At 32.9% G+C, this 18,019-nt stretch overlaps 2 protein-coding genes across 9 annotated transcripts in view; one reads left to right on the forward strand and one right to left on the reverse strand.

Annotated features, from left to right (window-relative positions):
• The window catches only part of adck1 (aarF domain containing kinase 1), a 267,137-nt gene that overhangs the window by 216,441 nt on the left and 32,677 nt on the right, over positions 1-18,019 (reverse strand).
• LOC137488087 (uncharacterized) lies at positions 2,311-6,404 on the forward strand. The gene is made up of 3 exons (XM_087290308.1): positions 2,311-3,645; positions 4,711-4,851; positions 4,990-6,404. The coding sequence occupies exons 1-3, from the start codon at positions 3,339-3,341 to the stop codon at positions 5,913-5,915; spliced, it is 1,374 nt and encodes a 457-aa protein (XP_087146434.1). The 5' UTR covers positions 2,311-3,338; the 3' UTR covers positions 5,916-6,404.

Consider the following 18,019-nt stretch of genomic DNA (forward strand, 5'->3'; position numbering starts at 1 on the left):
GAAGATGTTTTTCATTTATAGGTTTTACACTGATGTATATTTTTGAAGTTAAAACAATGTAACAGCTACAAACTAAAATTAAGTAACAAATTATGTATTTGATAACTGGAAAATAATATTTTAATCTATCGGTTTACAGTACACTTATGCACAATTTCTAGGCTTTATTGGTGATAATGGACAGGATTGTGGGACCATTATTGCGTTTTCAGCTTATAAGTAGAGGACAGAAACTAGCCAGACAATAATGTGTCAATTGTAGAGTGGGCAAAATAATAAAACATTTTTCTGCTATTTTTCTTGCCATGAAAAAATATAATTGTAGAGTAACCAATTTTCTCTTGTCATTGATATTTAACTTTAATAGGTAGAACTGTCCGAGATATGAACAAAAGCAACTGATGCATCAAAGTTTGATTAAAAAATCTTGAATGGTTATAAAGTTTTACATTCATGCATTCATTTTCTTTTCGGCTAAGTTCCTTTATTAATCTGGGGTCACCACAGCGGAATGAACCGCCAACTTATCCAGCACATGTTTTCCACAGCGGATGCCCTTTCAGCTGCAACCCATCACTAAGAAAAACACACATACATTGTGGGGGAAACTGGAGACTGTGGGGGAAACTGGAGCATCCGGAGCAAACCCATGAAAACGTGGGGAAAACATGCAAACTCCACACAGAAACACCAACTGACCCAGCCGAGGCTTGAACCAGCATCGTTTTTGCTTTGACTCGAGAGTGCTACCCACTCCGCCACCCCGTCGTCCAACTTTGTAATCACAATAAATTATAAAAATAATACAAAATAATTTGTTTTAAAATCTTGAACAATATTAATGATATGACGTAGTTCTGGAAACTTTCTACTTCTCTGTTTATCCGTCTGACTTCAAGATGGGTTTCATCATACTGTATATTTCATCAAGTACTGTATATAAAAGCATCATCCATTTTGTGAGGTGCGCGCACAGTCAGCAGAGGTGTGCAATACGGAGTCAGGCGAAAGTATAAATCAGCCTCAAGATGTTTGTCTGTTTGTTTGTTTTTCCTGTAATGGTGCATTCAACCTGTCTTTAGTACTGGTTAATTTAAATAATTTTATTTTACTACAAATTTTGTGATTTTGCATTTTCTTTTGCTTGTTTTTGATATTGTGATATAGGTCTTAAATTAAATACGTAATGGTCTTAAATTTGACATGATATCTACAGAAACCCTGTTACAAGACACATTATCATAAGAAGACTTATAACTTAATTTGTGTGATATTACATTTATTAATAATACGTTTAGGCACTAGGCAGTGTTGTTCTGTGGTTTTTGACTATTCAGTTCGTGAATTAGGTAATTAGCAAAGTTTCTCAAAAATGTTTTTTCTAGTTAAATTCTAGTTAAATTATCTATTGATCATACAGATAAGGGAGACATCATTTGAAATTATAGTCTATTTTTATTTTTGTGCATATTTCTGATGTGTTTATACTCACAATAGCAAAATATTGTTTTTGTAAAATAATCATGGTGCGCTATTGATAAGATAATTATCACAAGAAAATGTAAATCCGTCATCATTGTAATGCAGACTGTATTAATTCATTAATTCCTAATTTGTTTATTTGTTCTTATTTTATTGCTTACTGTGTACTTGTTTTAATATCTTAAATGTATATTAATAAGGCAAAATGTTTTTTACTTGCAAGTTATGACACTTGGACAAGTTATTACTGTTTTTAAAGTTACAAAAGTGTTTTATAAAACACAATATTAAGAAGACTTACAATATAATTTTGTGACATTTTATTTATTTTATTTCACACACAAATTATATATATATATATATATATATATATATATATATATATATATATATATATATATATATATATATATATATATATATATATAATTTGTGTTTTGAACATGGATTAATTCTGGGTTTGGAACAAAACAAAAATCTGACTCATTGAAAGAACTCAAAGCCAACAAACATTACTCAACACAAGCTGTGTTATAAACCCTATAGTTGAAACATACTGTATACATTTTATCTATAAATGTCAACATACAGTAGCGCTGGGTCTTTTTAATGGGTCATCAAAAATAAATGTTATTTTGCAATGTTTTTTTTTTTTTTTTTGCAAAAATAACTGACAAAAAAATATGAGTATAATTTAACTATATTATATATAATTTAAGTTAATTTAAGTATATTATTTTTGGCCACTTTATGTGAGCATTAAATATGATTTTTGCCTCAATAAACTCCTAATTTGCTGATATTAACATTTGTAAACGTAGTAACCAGGTTTAGGTTTTAGGTAGGATTAGGAATGTAGAATATGATCATACAGAATATGTACCAGCCGTCCCGTTTTCTGCCTGTTATTTTTATTATTAACATTTTTGCATATACTGTAGGTCAGCTGCATGCCAGGATACATGTTCACAAAAGCCATGCTAGTTTAGCATTATCTAAAACATATTCTGGCTTTGCTGTCATAACTTATTTGTATCTTAATTTGTAATTCTTTTATTGATCATGTATATTTTGATTCACGTTTGGAATAGCCTAAAAGTTGCTTGCATTTTGCACACATTTGCTCTGCACCTTACAGCTTGATTCCAGATTATTTTGTTAATTTTGATTTATTTAAAACATATATATCATCTGTTCAAAGAAAGAAAATCTTGAACTAAATTAAGGATTGAATATTACAGGATTAAAGTAAATTATTATGCTTTTACGTATATTTTTGATTTTTGTTTTTCTGCATGTTGTTTTTGCTTTTCAAACATGACATTGTGGAAAAACACTAATGAATATAGTATTTTTTTCTTATAGTAATGGCATGTATATTTGCAGTATGTCTTGCTGGATTGATCACATTAAAGGAGAATATTTCAAATTAATTTATGATAAATTATTTCTGTCAAAATAATTTGTGTTTTGTGGTTTGAGTTTCATTTGTTGTGCTTTTTTGTCTACAGTTATATCAATTTCTAATTAATTATTTATTTAAGATTGATTTTGTGCCTTTAATCAATTATTTTTGCGAGTTTTATTCTTTTTCATGTCATTTGCACATTTCCCCAGTAATTTGACTTCAAAAGAAAACATTTTAGTGTATGCCTCGTTACCATAGTGATGATAGAACATGTTCTATAAGAATGGAATGTTGCAAAGTGTACAAGAATTCTTGCATCCTAAAGAAGCTCTTGTTGGTTTGTTGAAGTGACAGTGAACTGGTTGTGTCTTTTGGCTTTGCAGTGTTTTTGAATACTTGTGTTTTCCAGTGTTTTATCGCTGTCTTAGCTATAAAACATCTCTGTTCAATGAGTGATTCACGGTGCAAGACCGAAATCCTCACAGTATTCCAGCTGTCCAGCGAGTGCAATCCCCGAACATCTGAGTGGTTCAAGGTGAATACCCGAAACCTTCTACCAATTGATTTAATGGCCGACCAGTGTGATAGAGATACTACATCTTCAACACTGGATCTCGAACCTGCAACAACGGTTGCTGAAATGGAGGAAGACGGAGTGAGAGTAGAACTCAAGAAGACCTCCTTCCCCGAAGCCTGCGAGAACTCCCAGAGCCAGAAAAAAGTGCAGCTCGAAACACCTATAAACAGCACTAGTAGTGAGTCATATTTACATTGTGATATGAATATTCAGGGTTTTCCCAACAAAACATACTTACTATTAAAAAATAATGTTGGCAGAGGGTAAATATTTAAATGTGTAAATGTTTGTACAGTATAATAGACAGCTGGTTGAATTGCTGTTTTCCTGAAGAGGCTATAGCAGGATGCAAATGTGATAATTATTTGTTTATAATAACTACAGGCATTATTAGTTCATATTTATGATATTGGCCAAATCAAGTGTTTTGAAATGAGACTATTTAGCCTACAGAGGACAGATCTCATCAACAGGCAACCGTTAATCAGCAATAATAACATTTGTAATGACTAGAAATAGATTTCCTTTGATCCACACATGTACACATAAAAATGTAAACAGTCTATATAATCACTTTTTAGTAAGACATTTCCTACTCTATTTGTTTTTTAACATGCGTTTAGATATCCAAGTAAAATAAACCTAATTCATACATTTAATCTGGAGATTTCTATTAAACATGTCCTGCCATTATTAGCACGCAATGAATATTGTGAACACAGGTTGTGTTCTTTAATACCTGGGAAACAAAGGACGTATTTGGAGGATGCTTTTGAAGGAGACTGAATTTTTTTAAATGAGACTGTCCACACTGTGATGATGAAGTTCACTTCGAATGCATCCTCCGGATGATGCAGCCTCTGAAATGAGACACAGCTATTATTTTATCAGTGGGCTAATCACTGTGGTACACGGTTAAGACATAGCAGAAACAGTATATGCTGAATTAGTGAAATTTAAATATTACTATATTTAATAATATTAAATGGTGAATAATCACTTGAATATTATTGGGCTATTATTGCTTTAAAGTGCATCTTAATAAAACAATCCTGTAAATTAATGTCATTTCTCATTTTCAGCTTTTCTGATACAACTTTAATCTCCAATCTCTTAGTAAAACTAAATATTTACTTGACTTGGATTTTGGTCAATGTTCATAATAGATATATATATATTCTTAAATTCCTCAAATTATTGTGGAAAAGTGTGTACAGATGTGCAATCTTTTCTCTTATAACAGATGGGGAGAAGGTGAAGGAGAAGAAAAAGAAGAAGAAAAAAAGCAGGATTGCCTCTTTCTTCAGAGCTGTCGGCAGAATCTTTTGTTTCACTGCAAGGAAAGAGCAGCTCAGTACTCTCAGCTCAGAACCATGCTCTGATGGTAAATGATTGTTTTTGCATCTACATATTTTTTAGACTAAAATATTATAAACAAACTGTATTTTTACTTTGACTGATCTGAAGTTTAATGTCTCCTTAAAAATGACTGTGTACAATGTGTACATTTCTCTTTCAACAGATCATGAAAATGAGATCTATGAGCAGAGGACTATGGTGAAAGAGGAAGATGAGGAGATGGTGGAGGAGGAAGAGATAAAAAAGATGGAGGAGGAGTTAATAGAAGAGGTGGAGGAGATGATGGAAGAGGTGGAGGTGATAGAGAAGGAGGAGGAAATGACAAAGAATGAGAGGATGGAAAAAGAGGAGAATATGAAGATGGAGGAGGAGAAAAAGAAAAGCGAGGAAAAGACTGATGAAGGGTGGACAATGGTGGGAGATGAGCGGCGGGAGGAGATTGAGTGGCCGATCTGGAAGCCGAAACCTATTGCTACTGTTCCCCACATCCCTGAACTGGGCAAAAATCAATTTGTAGTTTTAAAAATAAGCAAGCTTAAGAAGCTGCAGAACAAACAAAAGGAGGAGGAGAAGAGACTCAAGGAAAAGATCAGTAGACAGATAACAGTGGCAAAGTTTATAAGTCTGAAAATTAAGGAGGAGAATGAAAAGATAAGGCTGGAAGAGGAGGAGGAAAAACAAAAGAAAACAGTAAACAGAAGGGTATTCAGCACAAAGACTTTAATAGTGAAAATGGAGGAGGACGAGAAGATGGAGGTTAAGAAAGTAAAGGATGATGAAATGGAGGAGGAGGATAACATAGAGAAGGTAAAGAAGAGGAGGAGGAGGAGACGGAGAAATCACAACATGAAAGAAGAGGAGAAGAAGGAGGAGGAGAAGAAGAAGGAGGAGGAGGAGGAGAAAAAAGAGAAAGTAGAAAAGAAGAGAAGGAGGAGACCAAGGGGAAATTCCACAAAGGAGGAGGAAAAGACAGACATAAGGAAAGAGAATGCAGAGAAGAAGTGGTGGAGGAATCCAGATCCCCACAGAAGTGCCAGAAGTCATCAATGGCCCCACACCAGACCTGCTCCAATGCGGAGGCAGCTTTAAGAGCAGGAAAACATGTAACCTTTTATTCTGGTGGTGGAGAATGAGGAGATGTAAAATAATGTAAATAAATGTCTGTTGTACAAAAAAAGGTTTGTTTTTCTGTGTGTTGAGTTTATTTGGTCAATTGTCTGTTTCAAAAGTGTTGAATTACTTGACTGGTGTTGTGTTGCTAGTTATTCCCTTGATTCTAAAAACAAACCACAAAAAATTATTCCCCAAAAATGATAATTTTTTTCTTTTATTACAAAAAACTTTGTTGTATTTTCATGCTTTCTCCCCATTTTATCCTAAAAAAAGACGATATGGTAATGTGTTTAATATTCACCTACTTTACAAAGCCTGAAAAGTTAAGACTATTAAAGCATTTAACTAGAATCACAGGCCAGTCTGTTTCTACGACTATTATTAAATTGTAACAGGTATGGTTAGTATGATTGTTTCAATGTGAATGGATTTATTTCTTAAAGGTATTAGATTTGTAGAATTAGTAATTCGAGTATAATTGATCAGTTAAGTTTAGTTGAAAGTTGAAACTGTGGCTAAATTTCATGATGCTACATTGAAGTTTCTGTTTAGAACCAACAAACTGACGATGTTGATGTTATAAAATGTTATTTGTAATGTCACATATTTGTCTTAATGTAAATAATATAAAGGAGAGCAAAGTGTAAGTGCACAAGACTCTGGATCAGTTGTAACAACAAAACTCGAAATGTCCAAAAATCCAGATTGGCCAGGTTACCCACAAAACTTCTGTTCTTAAAAGTTCTCACAGCTAAAAGCTTTAAACATAAAAGCAGTGATTTGACGTTGGTTTAATTGTGTGAATTTGTTGGTAAAATGATGTTGTGTGAAAATGAGTGGTAAATTGTTGGTCATTTTAAGTGATGATCAGAAAATAACATCTGAGCCAAACGCTTAAATCAAGGAGTTTATGCCAAACTAATCACCCTTGGCAAAATGATTATGCTACTGTAATTATTACTGTACATGAGCAGTTCGTCTACATGGCACTCTAAACTGGCAGTTAAAGTGTGTACATTTTGGGCTACCAAATCTAATTCCCAAAACATTGTTTATAAACCATCTGCCACTGATCTAATAAATGTTCTGCCTTTAAGCCAATGTTGCAAGTCAATGTGATCAAACAATTACAAATTAATATTATATATGATTATATATTACTATTATAATATTTTATAACAATAAAAGTGGTTAATACTGTCACCACATAACAAGAAGCTCGCTGGTTCGAGTTTCAGCTGGGCCAGTTGGCATTTCTGTGTTTGCATGTTCTCCCTGTGTTCTAGTAGGTTTACCCCATTCCAAAGACATGCACTACAGGTGAATTGGATGAACTAAATTGGCTGTAGGGCATGAGTGTGTGTGAGAATGCGAGAGTGTATGGATGTTTCCCAGTACTGGGTTGCGGCTAGAAGGGCATCCGCTGCATAAAACATATGCTGGAATAGTTGGCGGTTCATGCCATTGTGGCGATCCCTGATAAATAGGGGACTAAGCAGAAGGAAAAATAATGCATGAATAAAATATAGTGTTATAATATTATTAATACACAAACACATTCCACTGACTTTGACAAATAAGCATATTTTAATCATTCTGGGAGAAATACCCTGCTTACTGTTTGAGAATAAACCTCATGCCTTGTGATGTGCAAAAATGAATTGCATTGGTCCTCACACATCAAGGAAGCATTTTTGAGCTCCTGGCACTAAAATTGAATGCTGTAAACGATGTAATATGCTTTTTAATTATTACTGAATAGTAAATGTGTTTATGTGAATAACATTTTTAATTAAATCTATCATAATATAAATCATTATATAAAGTTCTCACGTTTTTAATAAAGACTTAATCTGCTCGATTCATATGGATTTAATTTTCAGGTCACACTTTATTTTAAGGTATATTCTTACCATAACTAAGACTTTCAGCACAATAAACTCCCATTTTGCTGTTTTTTAATTAGTGTTGTAACAGATCACAAATCTCACAGTTCGGATCACAATACGGTTTTAAGTCATGGATCGGACCATTTTACGGATCAGCAAAAAAGGGAGGAGACAAAATGTCATTTGCTTTCCATTTATACAAAAATTTCACTGCAAAAAGCATTGGTTTTAACAAAGAAAACTTAGGACCTGCATTTTTACTAAAAAAATTAAAAAATCAAGAAAGAACCTGCTGAAAAAAAAGGAAATGTTCAATGCAAAAAATGATCTTTGCTACTGATGCTAAATATAGAAACCTAACATCTTGTACAACATATATTTTCAATCAATGATTCAACAATTCACACATAAAACTTCACGTTTCATTATAGGTGAATCATTTTTAAAACATATTCAGTGACATAATCTTGACGGTTGTTTGTCACCACCCATTGGTTACACAATGTAATTTCTACAACATTTACCAAGTTCCACTAAACAGTAAACATCAGTGTTTAAATCTGAACTATAAACTGTTGTTCCAGTACTTCTGTCATTTAATTGTTTGTAACTGAAAAAGTGCAAAAAGTGAATCTATCTCAACCAAACGCGTATTTGCAGCGCTTTAAAAGGATTAATAAACATTCGCAAATCTTTATCAATTATGATTCATGTTGCGCAGGTTTGAATTGATATCACGATCTTCTAATGTTTAATTTTGCAGCTAGACACTAAAAGCATTAATGCAGGGTAAACAAGCAGTGCCAGATAATAATCTAAGAAAGTATTTAGGTCAGATCACAACTTTTTCCATCATTATTATATTTTACAGGGGAACCAAAATGCTTTCATACACGTGAATTGAATGGCAATCTCTCTGCAATTGCTATAAATGTTGGATTAACCTACAAGTTCAAAAAAGTTATTAATTCGCAGGTCACATGCGTTCTGAACTGTGGGTTGTGATCTGCAAGGACCACAGATCAACTCTGATCGGTTACACTTCAATTATTAATGGTTATCAAGTTAATAGTTAGGTTTAAGTAAAGTAGGTTTAGGGACGTATGAAAAGATCATGGAGAATAAGTATTTTAAAAGTACTAATAAATAGGGTGGGGCGACGCGGTGGCGCAGTAGGTAGTGCTGTCGCCTCACAGCAAGAAGGTTGCTGGTTCGAGCCTCGTCTGGCATTTCTGTGTGGAGTTTGCATGTTCTCCCTGCATTCCAAAGCGTTTCCCCCGCAGTCCAAGGACATGTGGTACAGGTGAATTGGGTAGGCTAAACTGTCCATAGTGTATGGGTATATTTACATGGACACCAATACTCTGATCAAGAGTCTACCATGTAAACAGTGATTTTTGATTATTTTAAAGGACCACAGACACAAACTGCGGAGAAAACATTTATAAGCTGGTGACGCAATGATGTTAATGGATCTGTGTGCTATAACATGTAACTGGGAATCATGAATGTAACGTTCATAAAGCAGTTCATGTAAACACCTGAAACATATCATTGTCTTATTCAGATTAAGGCAATTTAATGTAATGTTAATAGCATAATGCAAATCTTAAATTCATGCTAACAAACATATGCTCAAAAGAAATATATGAATGCAATTCAAATATATAAAATATGAATTGATGTTTACTTTAAACCTATTTTAAATATATATTTATATTTTTCAATTATAATGATTAAAATAATTTTGTCAAATAACTTTGCGGCAAAAAAGTATCGGGTCAGGCACCGGTACCCTACTAATAAACAGCTAATATATTAATAATAGGCAGGTCACTAATCAATAGTGAGAATTGGTACTTAAACTAATTAGTACCTTTTTTATCTCTCTCTGAATGTTTTAAAAAGTTTTGGGTAATTATATCTGAGCTTTAATAAAAAAAAAAAACTATAATAATTTGTGTTTTGAACATGGATTAATTCTGAGTTTGGAAAAAACAGCCATTTTCACTCACCCTTGTGAGGTGAACTAACCCTTTGAAATATTCCAATCCAAATCAGACTTACCTTCAAAAAAAAAAAAAAAAAAACTTTGTAAACTAAACAGCTGAATCATTAGACACATGCCACCTGCCATCTGAGCGCTGTACGTTGCTAAACAAGCACATAATGTGTTTACCAACTGCATTTTTGAATACATCCGCATAAATACAACTGCACAGCCATTTATACAGATTGTCCACTTAGCTCTAATCAAAACAAAGTTATAATGGGTGTCAAATGTAAAGCAGGACAGGCTGGTGTGTGACTGGATGTCTCTCCAAGACCCCCCCGAGAGCGGCGCCAATGTTAATAACGACAAACAGCAACAAAGCCCATTAGGAAAATGAGATCACCCTCTGTGCGGTGAGGACTCCCTGCCAAGAGCCCATACAACCGGCCCCGGGCAGAGCCACACAGAAAGAGGCCCATCACCTCTTCATCATCATCATCATCCCTGATGCACAATGAGAGAGCAGCTTCCACAGCTTAACCAGGGTTAACAGCCTAGATAATGTATGCGTTCTGTGTTAATGCTATTTAAAGAAAAAAAGAGATGTTGCATTTCGTTTGGCAAAAAAAAAAAAAAAAGATTGATGTCTTGTATTCTGTAAAGATCACTCAAAGTTGTTTTGACAGTATCACCAAAAAAATTTTTAATTACAACATTTTTTTCATTCATTTTGTTTTTCAGATTAGTCCCTTTCAGTGGATCAGGGGTCGCCACAGCAGAATGAACCACCAACTTATCCAGCATATGTTTTATGCAGCAGATGCCCTTCCAGCTGCAACCCAACACTGGGAAACACCGGCTTGAAATTATATTCAGAACGTGCAAACTCTACACAAAAACGCCAAACATTTTTATATAATGGCAAATCAAATGATCAGATATAAAATAAATAACTAATATAATCCATAATTTGCTGCTTTTTATGAGTTATTAAGGTAATTGTAAGGTTTAGGTATTGGGTAGGAGGATTAGGGAGGTAAAATACAAAATGAGATCATGCAAAAAAAATTACTAATAAACAGCAAATATCTTTATAATAGGCGGGTAATAAGCCACTATTAATAGTGAGACTTGGAGAATTGGTACTTACGCTTAAGTGTTACCCAATTTTTATATTTAAATTCCTGATACACAGTTGAAGTCATAATTATTTTTCATGACACTTCTATAAAGCTTAAAGTGACATTTAAAGGCATTACTAGGTTAATTAGGGTAACTAGGAAGGTTAGGGTAATTAGGCAAGTTATTGTATAACGATGGTTTGTTCTGTAGACAATCAAAAAAATATAGCTTAAAGGGGCTAATAATTTTGACCTTAAAATGGTTCATAATAAATTATATATAAGGGGCTAATAATTTTGACCTTGAGTTTTTTTTATTATTATTAAAAACTGCTTTTTAATAATAATAAAATTGCAGACGTCAATAATGCAGCGTAATGGAATATCCCGATCAAACTCCGCTACAAGTTTATAAACTGCCTCTGGAACCCAGGTAAGGTACAAAAATCTGTTTAACAAAAATAGCGATGCAGTAAAGTATTTTTACTTTTAGCCGAGCCTTCTCTGTTGCTGTTTGGAGAAGCTGTGCCAGTCACCTTTACATCCACTCCGCCCACCGTCTTACTCACTCTCTCACTCACTCACTCACTCACGTGGGCATGCACTGCGGTCTCATGAGGAAACGCAGCTGTTTGATATAATGTTTTTCTTGTTCCCGAATACAAATAATTTTTCAAGTATTTGTTCGAAATAAGTATTCGTAAAAACACGCTATTCGTGCCTTTCCAAATACGGTATTCGGGTTCGGCTCCGCCCATAATATATATATATATATATATATATATATATATATATATATATATATATATATATATATATATATATATATATATATATATATATATATATGCTGCAGAGTATATACATTACTTTACATATATTATATTCTATATAAAGTTCCATGAACAAATATTGTAATACATTTTTTACAAAATAGCAGCACAACTCTGTTTTCAAGAATAAAATATATAATTATCATATCATTAATAACGTTTAGCATATTATCTTATTTCAGTAGAATTATGGGATTGCAGTTATGACTGCTAAAAATTAACCTTTGCCAATAAAAAATATTATTCACATTTATATATCACAAGACTACGCTGCCCTTTCAGATTGCAATACTATTAAAATACAAAAGCAAACCTTCTCTCAGAAATCTCACAAACCCTCAAACTTTTCCATTTGATTTTCACGCCGACCAGACCAGGGCATGCTTTGGCGAGATTCAGCCATAAGTTCAGTGCTTCCACCAGCACTTCACAGCCCTTTAGTGCATGATCTTCAGCTGGAGCTCTAAAGCAGTGAACTAGCTTGAGGATCTCCAAAATGCAGGACGGTAACCGGTGACGATAAGAGCGAGAGTCTGGCTGTGGTAGACTTGCTGAAGCAGGAAACAGAAGATATCAGGGCGTCCAGCATCTGTGGGCTTCACCTCCATGAATACCCAGCAGACCTTGAAATTCAACACACACTTCTGCGCACACACATACGGTCCCTCAATCTTCAGTGGCGCACACCAGGCTAATAGCTCAAAGCATAAACAAGGATATTAACACAGAAACTCCAGCTGGATCATTTGTATCAGAACAAAATATGGCGTATAAAAGTGCTGGTTCGTCTTTAGATTTTGAGGACATTGTTCAATGACACGACAAGCTGATAGTCGTGGATCCAACACAACTGCCGTGGATGGTGGCTTTCGGGGTGAACGGAGCAATAAACATTTAGACGTGAAGCAACAAAATCCATCAGACCATAAACAGCCAAAGCAGGCATTTTTACACACAACACGCACACAAACAAGGAAAATAAATGTGTTGAGGGACTAATGATCATAGCAACAATGTTCAAAATAATGGCTAAATTTAATTACAGAATGAAACGTCATATGATCCTTTAGGGATGGGAAATTAATCGAAAAGTAAAGGAAATCGACATTAAGAATCTATAATCGATTTCATTTTTCCAGGTCAATTTTTTCAATTACTTTGCCTAATATGTGTAGTCATGTGACCCCGCTTTGTTAAGGCTGAATTACTTACTATATTATGATTTATACTTATTATAATAATATGATATTATACTTCTTCCAAGGGCACAAATACAGTCTGGAGCAGCACCTCTCAAAGAAATACTGTACACTTCACAACGATGTGTAGCGCAAGCTTTGTGATTGGTTGGTTTAGTATCGATGATGATGGTAGGCAGGGCAGAGAGCCACGTTTTAGGCAATGTGTGTTTTAATTTTGTTTGTTCAGGGTTAATGTTCAATAAATAATCATAGATAATAGATACTGTATGTTTGCTTCAATTATTTTAAAATCAAGTAATGTACCCTTCATTCAGATATCTCTTACTTGTATGTGAGCATATTTAATATGCAAAACTTGTCAGTGAACTATGTGCACAAGAACATAAAATAAATAAATTAAATATTAGTTCATTAATCGTAATTGAGTCAAAATGTTTAATTAATCGAGATTTTAATTTTAGGCCAAATCGCCTTATGATCCTTGAGAAATCATTGTGATATGTTATTATAATTCAATATCAATGATGAAAACATACATGTATACTGCTATTGTGCTCTCTAAAATTAGTATAAACAAATTTAATAAAGTATGTTAATTGTTTTGGCTTGAATAAAAGCACTTTAAATAAAAAAACTATTAGAATTAGAATCAATGTTATTAGTCCCTCTATTAGTCTTTTTAAATTGTTTAAAAAAAAAACACTGTTGTCCAATGACTTGCCTAATTAATGTAACTATTCAACCTAATTAACCTAGTTAAGCTTTTAGATTGCAAGTAAAATTAAAACTAGTCAAATATTATGTACTTTCCTCATGGAAGACAAAAGAAATTGATTGGAAATTAGTTATTAAAGGGGTGGTCCACTACAATATCATTTTAAAACTTTAGATGATGTGTAATGTAGCTGTGTGAACATAAACAACATCTCTGAATGTAAGATGCTCATAGTTCAATGCAAAGGGAGACATTGGCTTTTACAGAGTTAGCTTAGCAAAGCATACAGTGAACGAAGTTTGGGGACTACAAAAAAATATATATCCGGGTTATTGATGTCATAAAACCTTCAAAGCATGCGCATACACCCCGTGCAGCGAAGGGGCATGGAAAGAGATTATAACAGAGACACTTCCTGTTGATGTGGAGCTAATCCGTGAATCAGATCACAATACATTAGCTGGCCATTCAGAGCCTTTTAAGGGTGGGCTTTCAGAGGAACTAGAAAAATATGACAGTCATTTTCATGTTAGCTTAGTAGTATAAAATCAAAGTAAGCTATATGAAAAAATAACGTGATTTTCCACAAATGAAGCATGAGCACACATTGCTTTGCGCCCCATGAACACAACCAAGCCTTAAAAATATACTTTGGACCGCCGCTCTAAAATTATTGCACTTTAGATGAAGTAACAAGTCACACTATATTTTTTAAGATACTAGTATTTAACTTAAAGTGCAATTTAAAGGCTTTACTAGATTAATGATGCCAGTTAGGGTAATTTGGCTAATTATTGTTTAACGATGGTTTGTTCTGTGGACAATGGAAAAAATATATTGTTTAAGAGGGCTAATAATATTGCCCTTAAAATGGTTTTAAACAAATAAAATAAAATTTTAATCCTAGTTGAAATAAAACATGTAAGACTTTCTCCAGAAGAAAAAAATATTACAGGAAATACTGTGAAAAAATTGCTTGATTAGTTTAACATCATTTGGGAAATATTTGAAAATGAACAGGACGGCTAATAATTATGACTTCAACTTTATAGTACATGCTCTGCCAAAAAAACCTAATTATATGATCAATATCCCTCCAATCCTGTTATAAACTGTCTTGAAACACACTTGACATCCTCTAAATAATATTTATTTTTTTAAACACAAAAGGCAGAGGCACGGAATTAGCCAAAATGAACAAAGTACAAATTAATTAATAATGTTTTTGTGCTAATTAGTGAGAGCATAGAGGGTAATAAACACAATTAAATATCGATTATTAGATGCATTTTCTTTTCTGTAAAGGGAGGGCTTCAGCTTTTCTGCAGTAGTTGTGTTTTCACCGCACGCTGCCAAACCTCAAGCTTAGACTGACAGCATAGTGAACATGACAGAAAAATTAAGTATTTATGTGGGCTGCTTGAATTGGGGCTGTCAGCATTCCTACAGACTCTGGCCGTGATTGAATGAAAATGTTAAACGCCTCAATTTCTCCCATCATATTCCCAGAGGGATTCCAACTTTTTTCTGCTTTTTTTAACCCAGAATGCCACTGTGAGAAAAGCCTTGAAGGACTTGAGTTATGTATACCCATATTTACATATGCCCCTCAGAACTGTTTGTTCTTTTCACACTTTCAACATAACTTGCGTGGCAAAGACAAACTCCAAGATGTCAATGAGAAAGAGCCAGTGCTGTCATCTAGTGCATGTAATGAGAATTACAACTCAAATTACAAAGAAAAAAATATATATATACACAAATTTTTAAGCGCCTCCCTTTTACCTAATTATTCTAAATACAGACAAAATAACCATACAAAACAAACTAATCAAAAAATTAAAAAGAAAAATAAATGGAATCCAATCTTGCAATATGTATGCCTCCATAAACTGAAATTGTGTTTTTATGTATTCTTAAGAGCAAACATTAAACACTGCTCCTTTATTGTACAGTTGTGATGTTGGGAAATAGAATATTACAAGTCTATAGGTGCAAAGACTTTAGACTTTAGAGGAAAGATAAGGTTGAAGCTTCACTTGCATGTATAAGAAATGGCTAAAGTTGTTTCTTTTATTTTTTTATAACAAGTATAAAACAATAAATGCATAACACATACAGTATACAAACATACCTGCCTATTTAAAGTGTATGATATTATTACTATTGTAAATGACATATTATATTTTAGACCTTTACAATTTAAAATAACCGTTCGCTACTTGCATTTTAAAATGCTTGTATTATTGTTACAAAGCTGAATTTGTTTTAAGTTTTTAGTGTCACATAATCCTACAAAAGTTGTTCTAAAAACATGGCCACACTTTATTTTAAGGTACAATTCTTGCTATTATTAAACTATTAACTATGCATTTTGCCTAAAACTCCTACTGTAGTTTAATAATAATTAGTGGTTAGGTTTAGGTATTATAGGGGTGTAGAGAATAATATCATGCAAAATGTGTAATTTTTAATTATTACTAAACAGTCAATATCTAAATAACAATCAGGTAATAACAAGCCACTATAGTGAAGAGTGAGAATTTAACTTAAACTGAAGTGTTACCAGAAAAAATGTATTATCATCAATGTTGGAAACATTGCAGTGTACAATGTATTGAGCGTAAATTAACAGCATATTTTTAAATAATCAAAATGCCTAAATTGACAAAAATGGTAACATTTTTAGTTTACACTCTCAAAAAAAATACATGGTGGGAAAAATAATGCTCCTTATGGAACAGTTTTGTACCTTTGTAAAAGTTCCATCTTATATAGTACAGAAAGACCTCTTATGATACTGTTCTGTACTTTTTATGATACAATAGAAATGAAGGTACACAATTGTTCTCATTAAAAAAGTGCATATGTATTCCTCCTGTATTGCATTATCTATAAAAATAAATATGACTGGAAAGGGAAAATGATTTTATGAATGATTTCCATATTAAAACACGAATCATCATTTAAAAGCATATGTTTAGAAACTCATAAACATTAATTAAGAAGTTTAATACAAAACAACTGGTAAAACAAAACGATATGTACTGTAAACTAAACATTTGGTAAGCATTTTCTGATAATACGTTTTCATTATGGATATCCACACCTTTTGGCATTTGCTTTCCACTACGCACGTGAGCTGACAAAAGTCCTGCATATGCAAAGTGTTCATGCAGATATTTTAGTATTGTAAAGCCAATCAAACATTGTGCATATCTCGTTACAATACCTTTGCATAATCCTATTTCTATTTTAAAATTGAGTAAATTAAATGAACTTTTGAGTGATTACAAAGGTGAGAAAATTGGAGAAAAAATGTTTTATATTGTACATGGAAATATACATATATAGTGGTGTTGTGAAATGTTTAGCAAAGAAATTATTTTGATATATATTGAAGTATTTGTTATTCTTTATTGTAAATTGAACATGTGCATTTACACACAAATATTTTTTTTTTTTGTAAACTGTAACATTGTTTAAAAATGTATTTGATGTTTCATATTTACTGAAAATAAATCGACACATTTTGGAAACAGCAAAATGCCTTTAAATAGTTCTTGAAACACATTTGACACTGTTAAGGTACAAAGTGTCTTGTCACTGTAAGGGCACCTTCGTGGATCAGATTTGTACCTTTGGTGAATATTGGTTCAATATTGTATTTGCAGGTTTTAAAAATCAAAAGCTACATTTGGTTTCACATGGTACAAATCAAGTCCTTAAAGGTACAAACTGCAATAGTACAAATTTGTTTCTTGTGGTACAATTCTGTTCCATAAGGTACTGCCCCGGTGACAAGGGTTTGTACCTTCTTTGGTTCAACATTGTACCACTTTTTTTTTTGAGAGTGCAGGTAACAATCCCAGCCATTAATACTGGTCTATTACCTGCAGATTATTAAAATATTAACTGTTCATGTATAAACTACAGTATAAAGTAAAGATTGTTTCATCTTCAATCCACTTGAATTTGTAAAAACAATCAAGATAACTTAATCGATAACTATTAATAAACAGCTGATTAGTAGTTTATTAAGTTAGTATTTAAGTTAATGGTTTTTTAATACCATGAATTGAGTTACTAAAATAAAATAAATTGAGAGTATATTCAAATGTGCTTTATATAAAATTTAAAGTCAGATATATAGTCAAGACAGTAAGTACAGCCATTCAAGCATAACCTGTTTAATAATTAAAACCCTTCACTGCCACTTCATAAAATGATCTTTCTAGGATCCCTTAAAGAATCTCCATCTTCAGCAAATGCATTTTGAATGACACCCTCCAGATGTAACGCGAATCAGGCGATATGAATGCAGCCT

Source organism: Danio rerio, chromosome 17, assembly GCF_052040795.2.
Source record: "Danio rerio strain M-AB ecotype USA chromosome 17, GRCz13ab, whole genome shotgun sequence".
Classification (NCBI taxonomy): Eukaryota; Metazoa; Chordata; class Actinopteri; order Cypriniformes; family Danionidae; genus Danio; species Danio rerio.

Bases quoted from the DNA above. Each gene is read 5' to 3' on its own strand.
- LOC137488087 (XM_087290308.1), top strand. From the start codon at position 3,339: ATGAGTGATTCACGGTGCAAGACCGAAATCCTCACAGTATTCCAGCTG. The intron at 3,646-4,710 runs GTGAGTCATATT...CTCTTATAACAG, and splicing joins ACCTATAAACAGCACTAGTA to ATGGGGAGAAGGTGAAGGAG. The intron at 4,852-4,989 runs GTAAATGATTGT...CTCTTTCAACAG, and splicing joins CTCAGAACCATGCTCTGATG to ATCATGAAAATGAGATCTAT.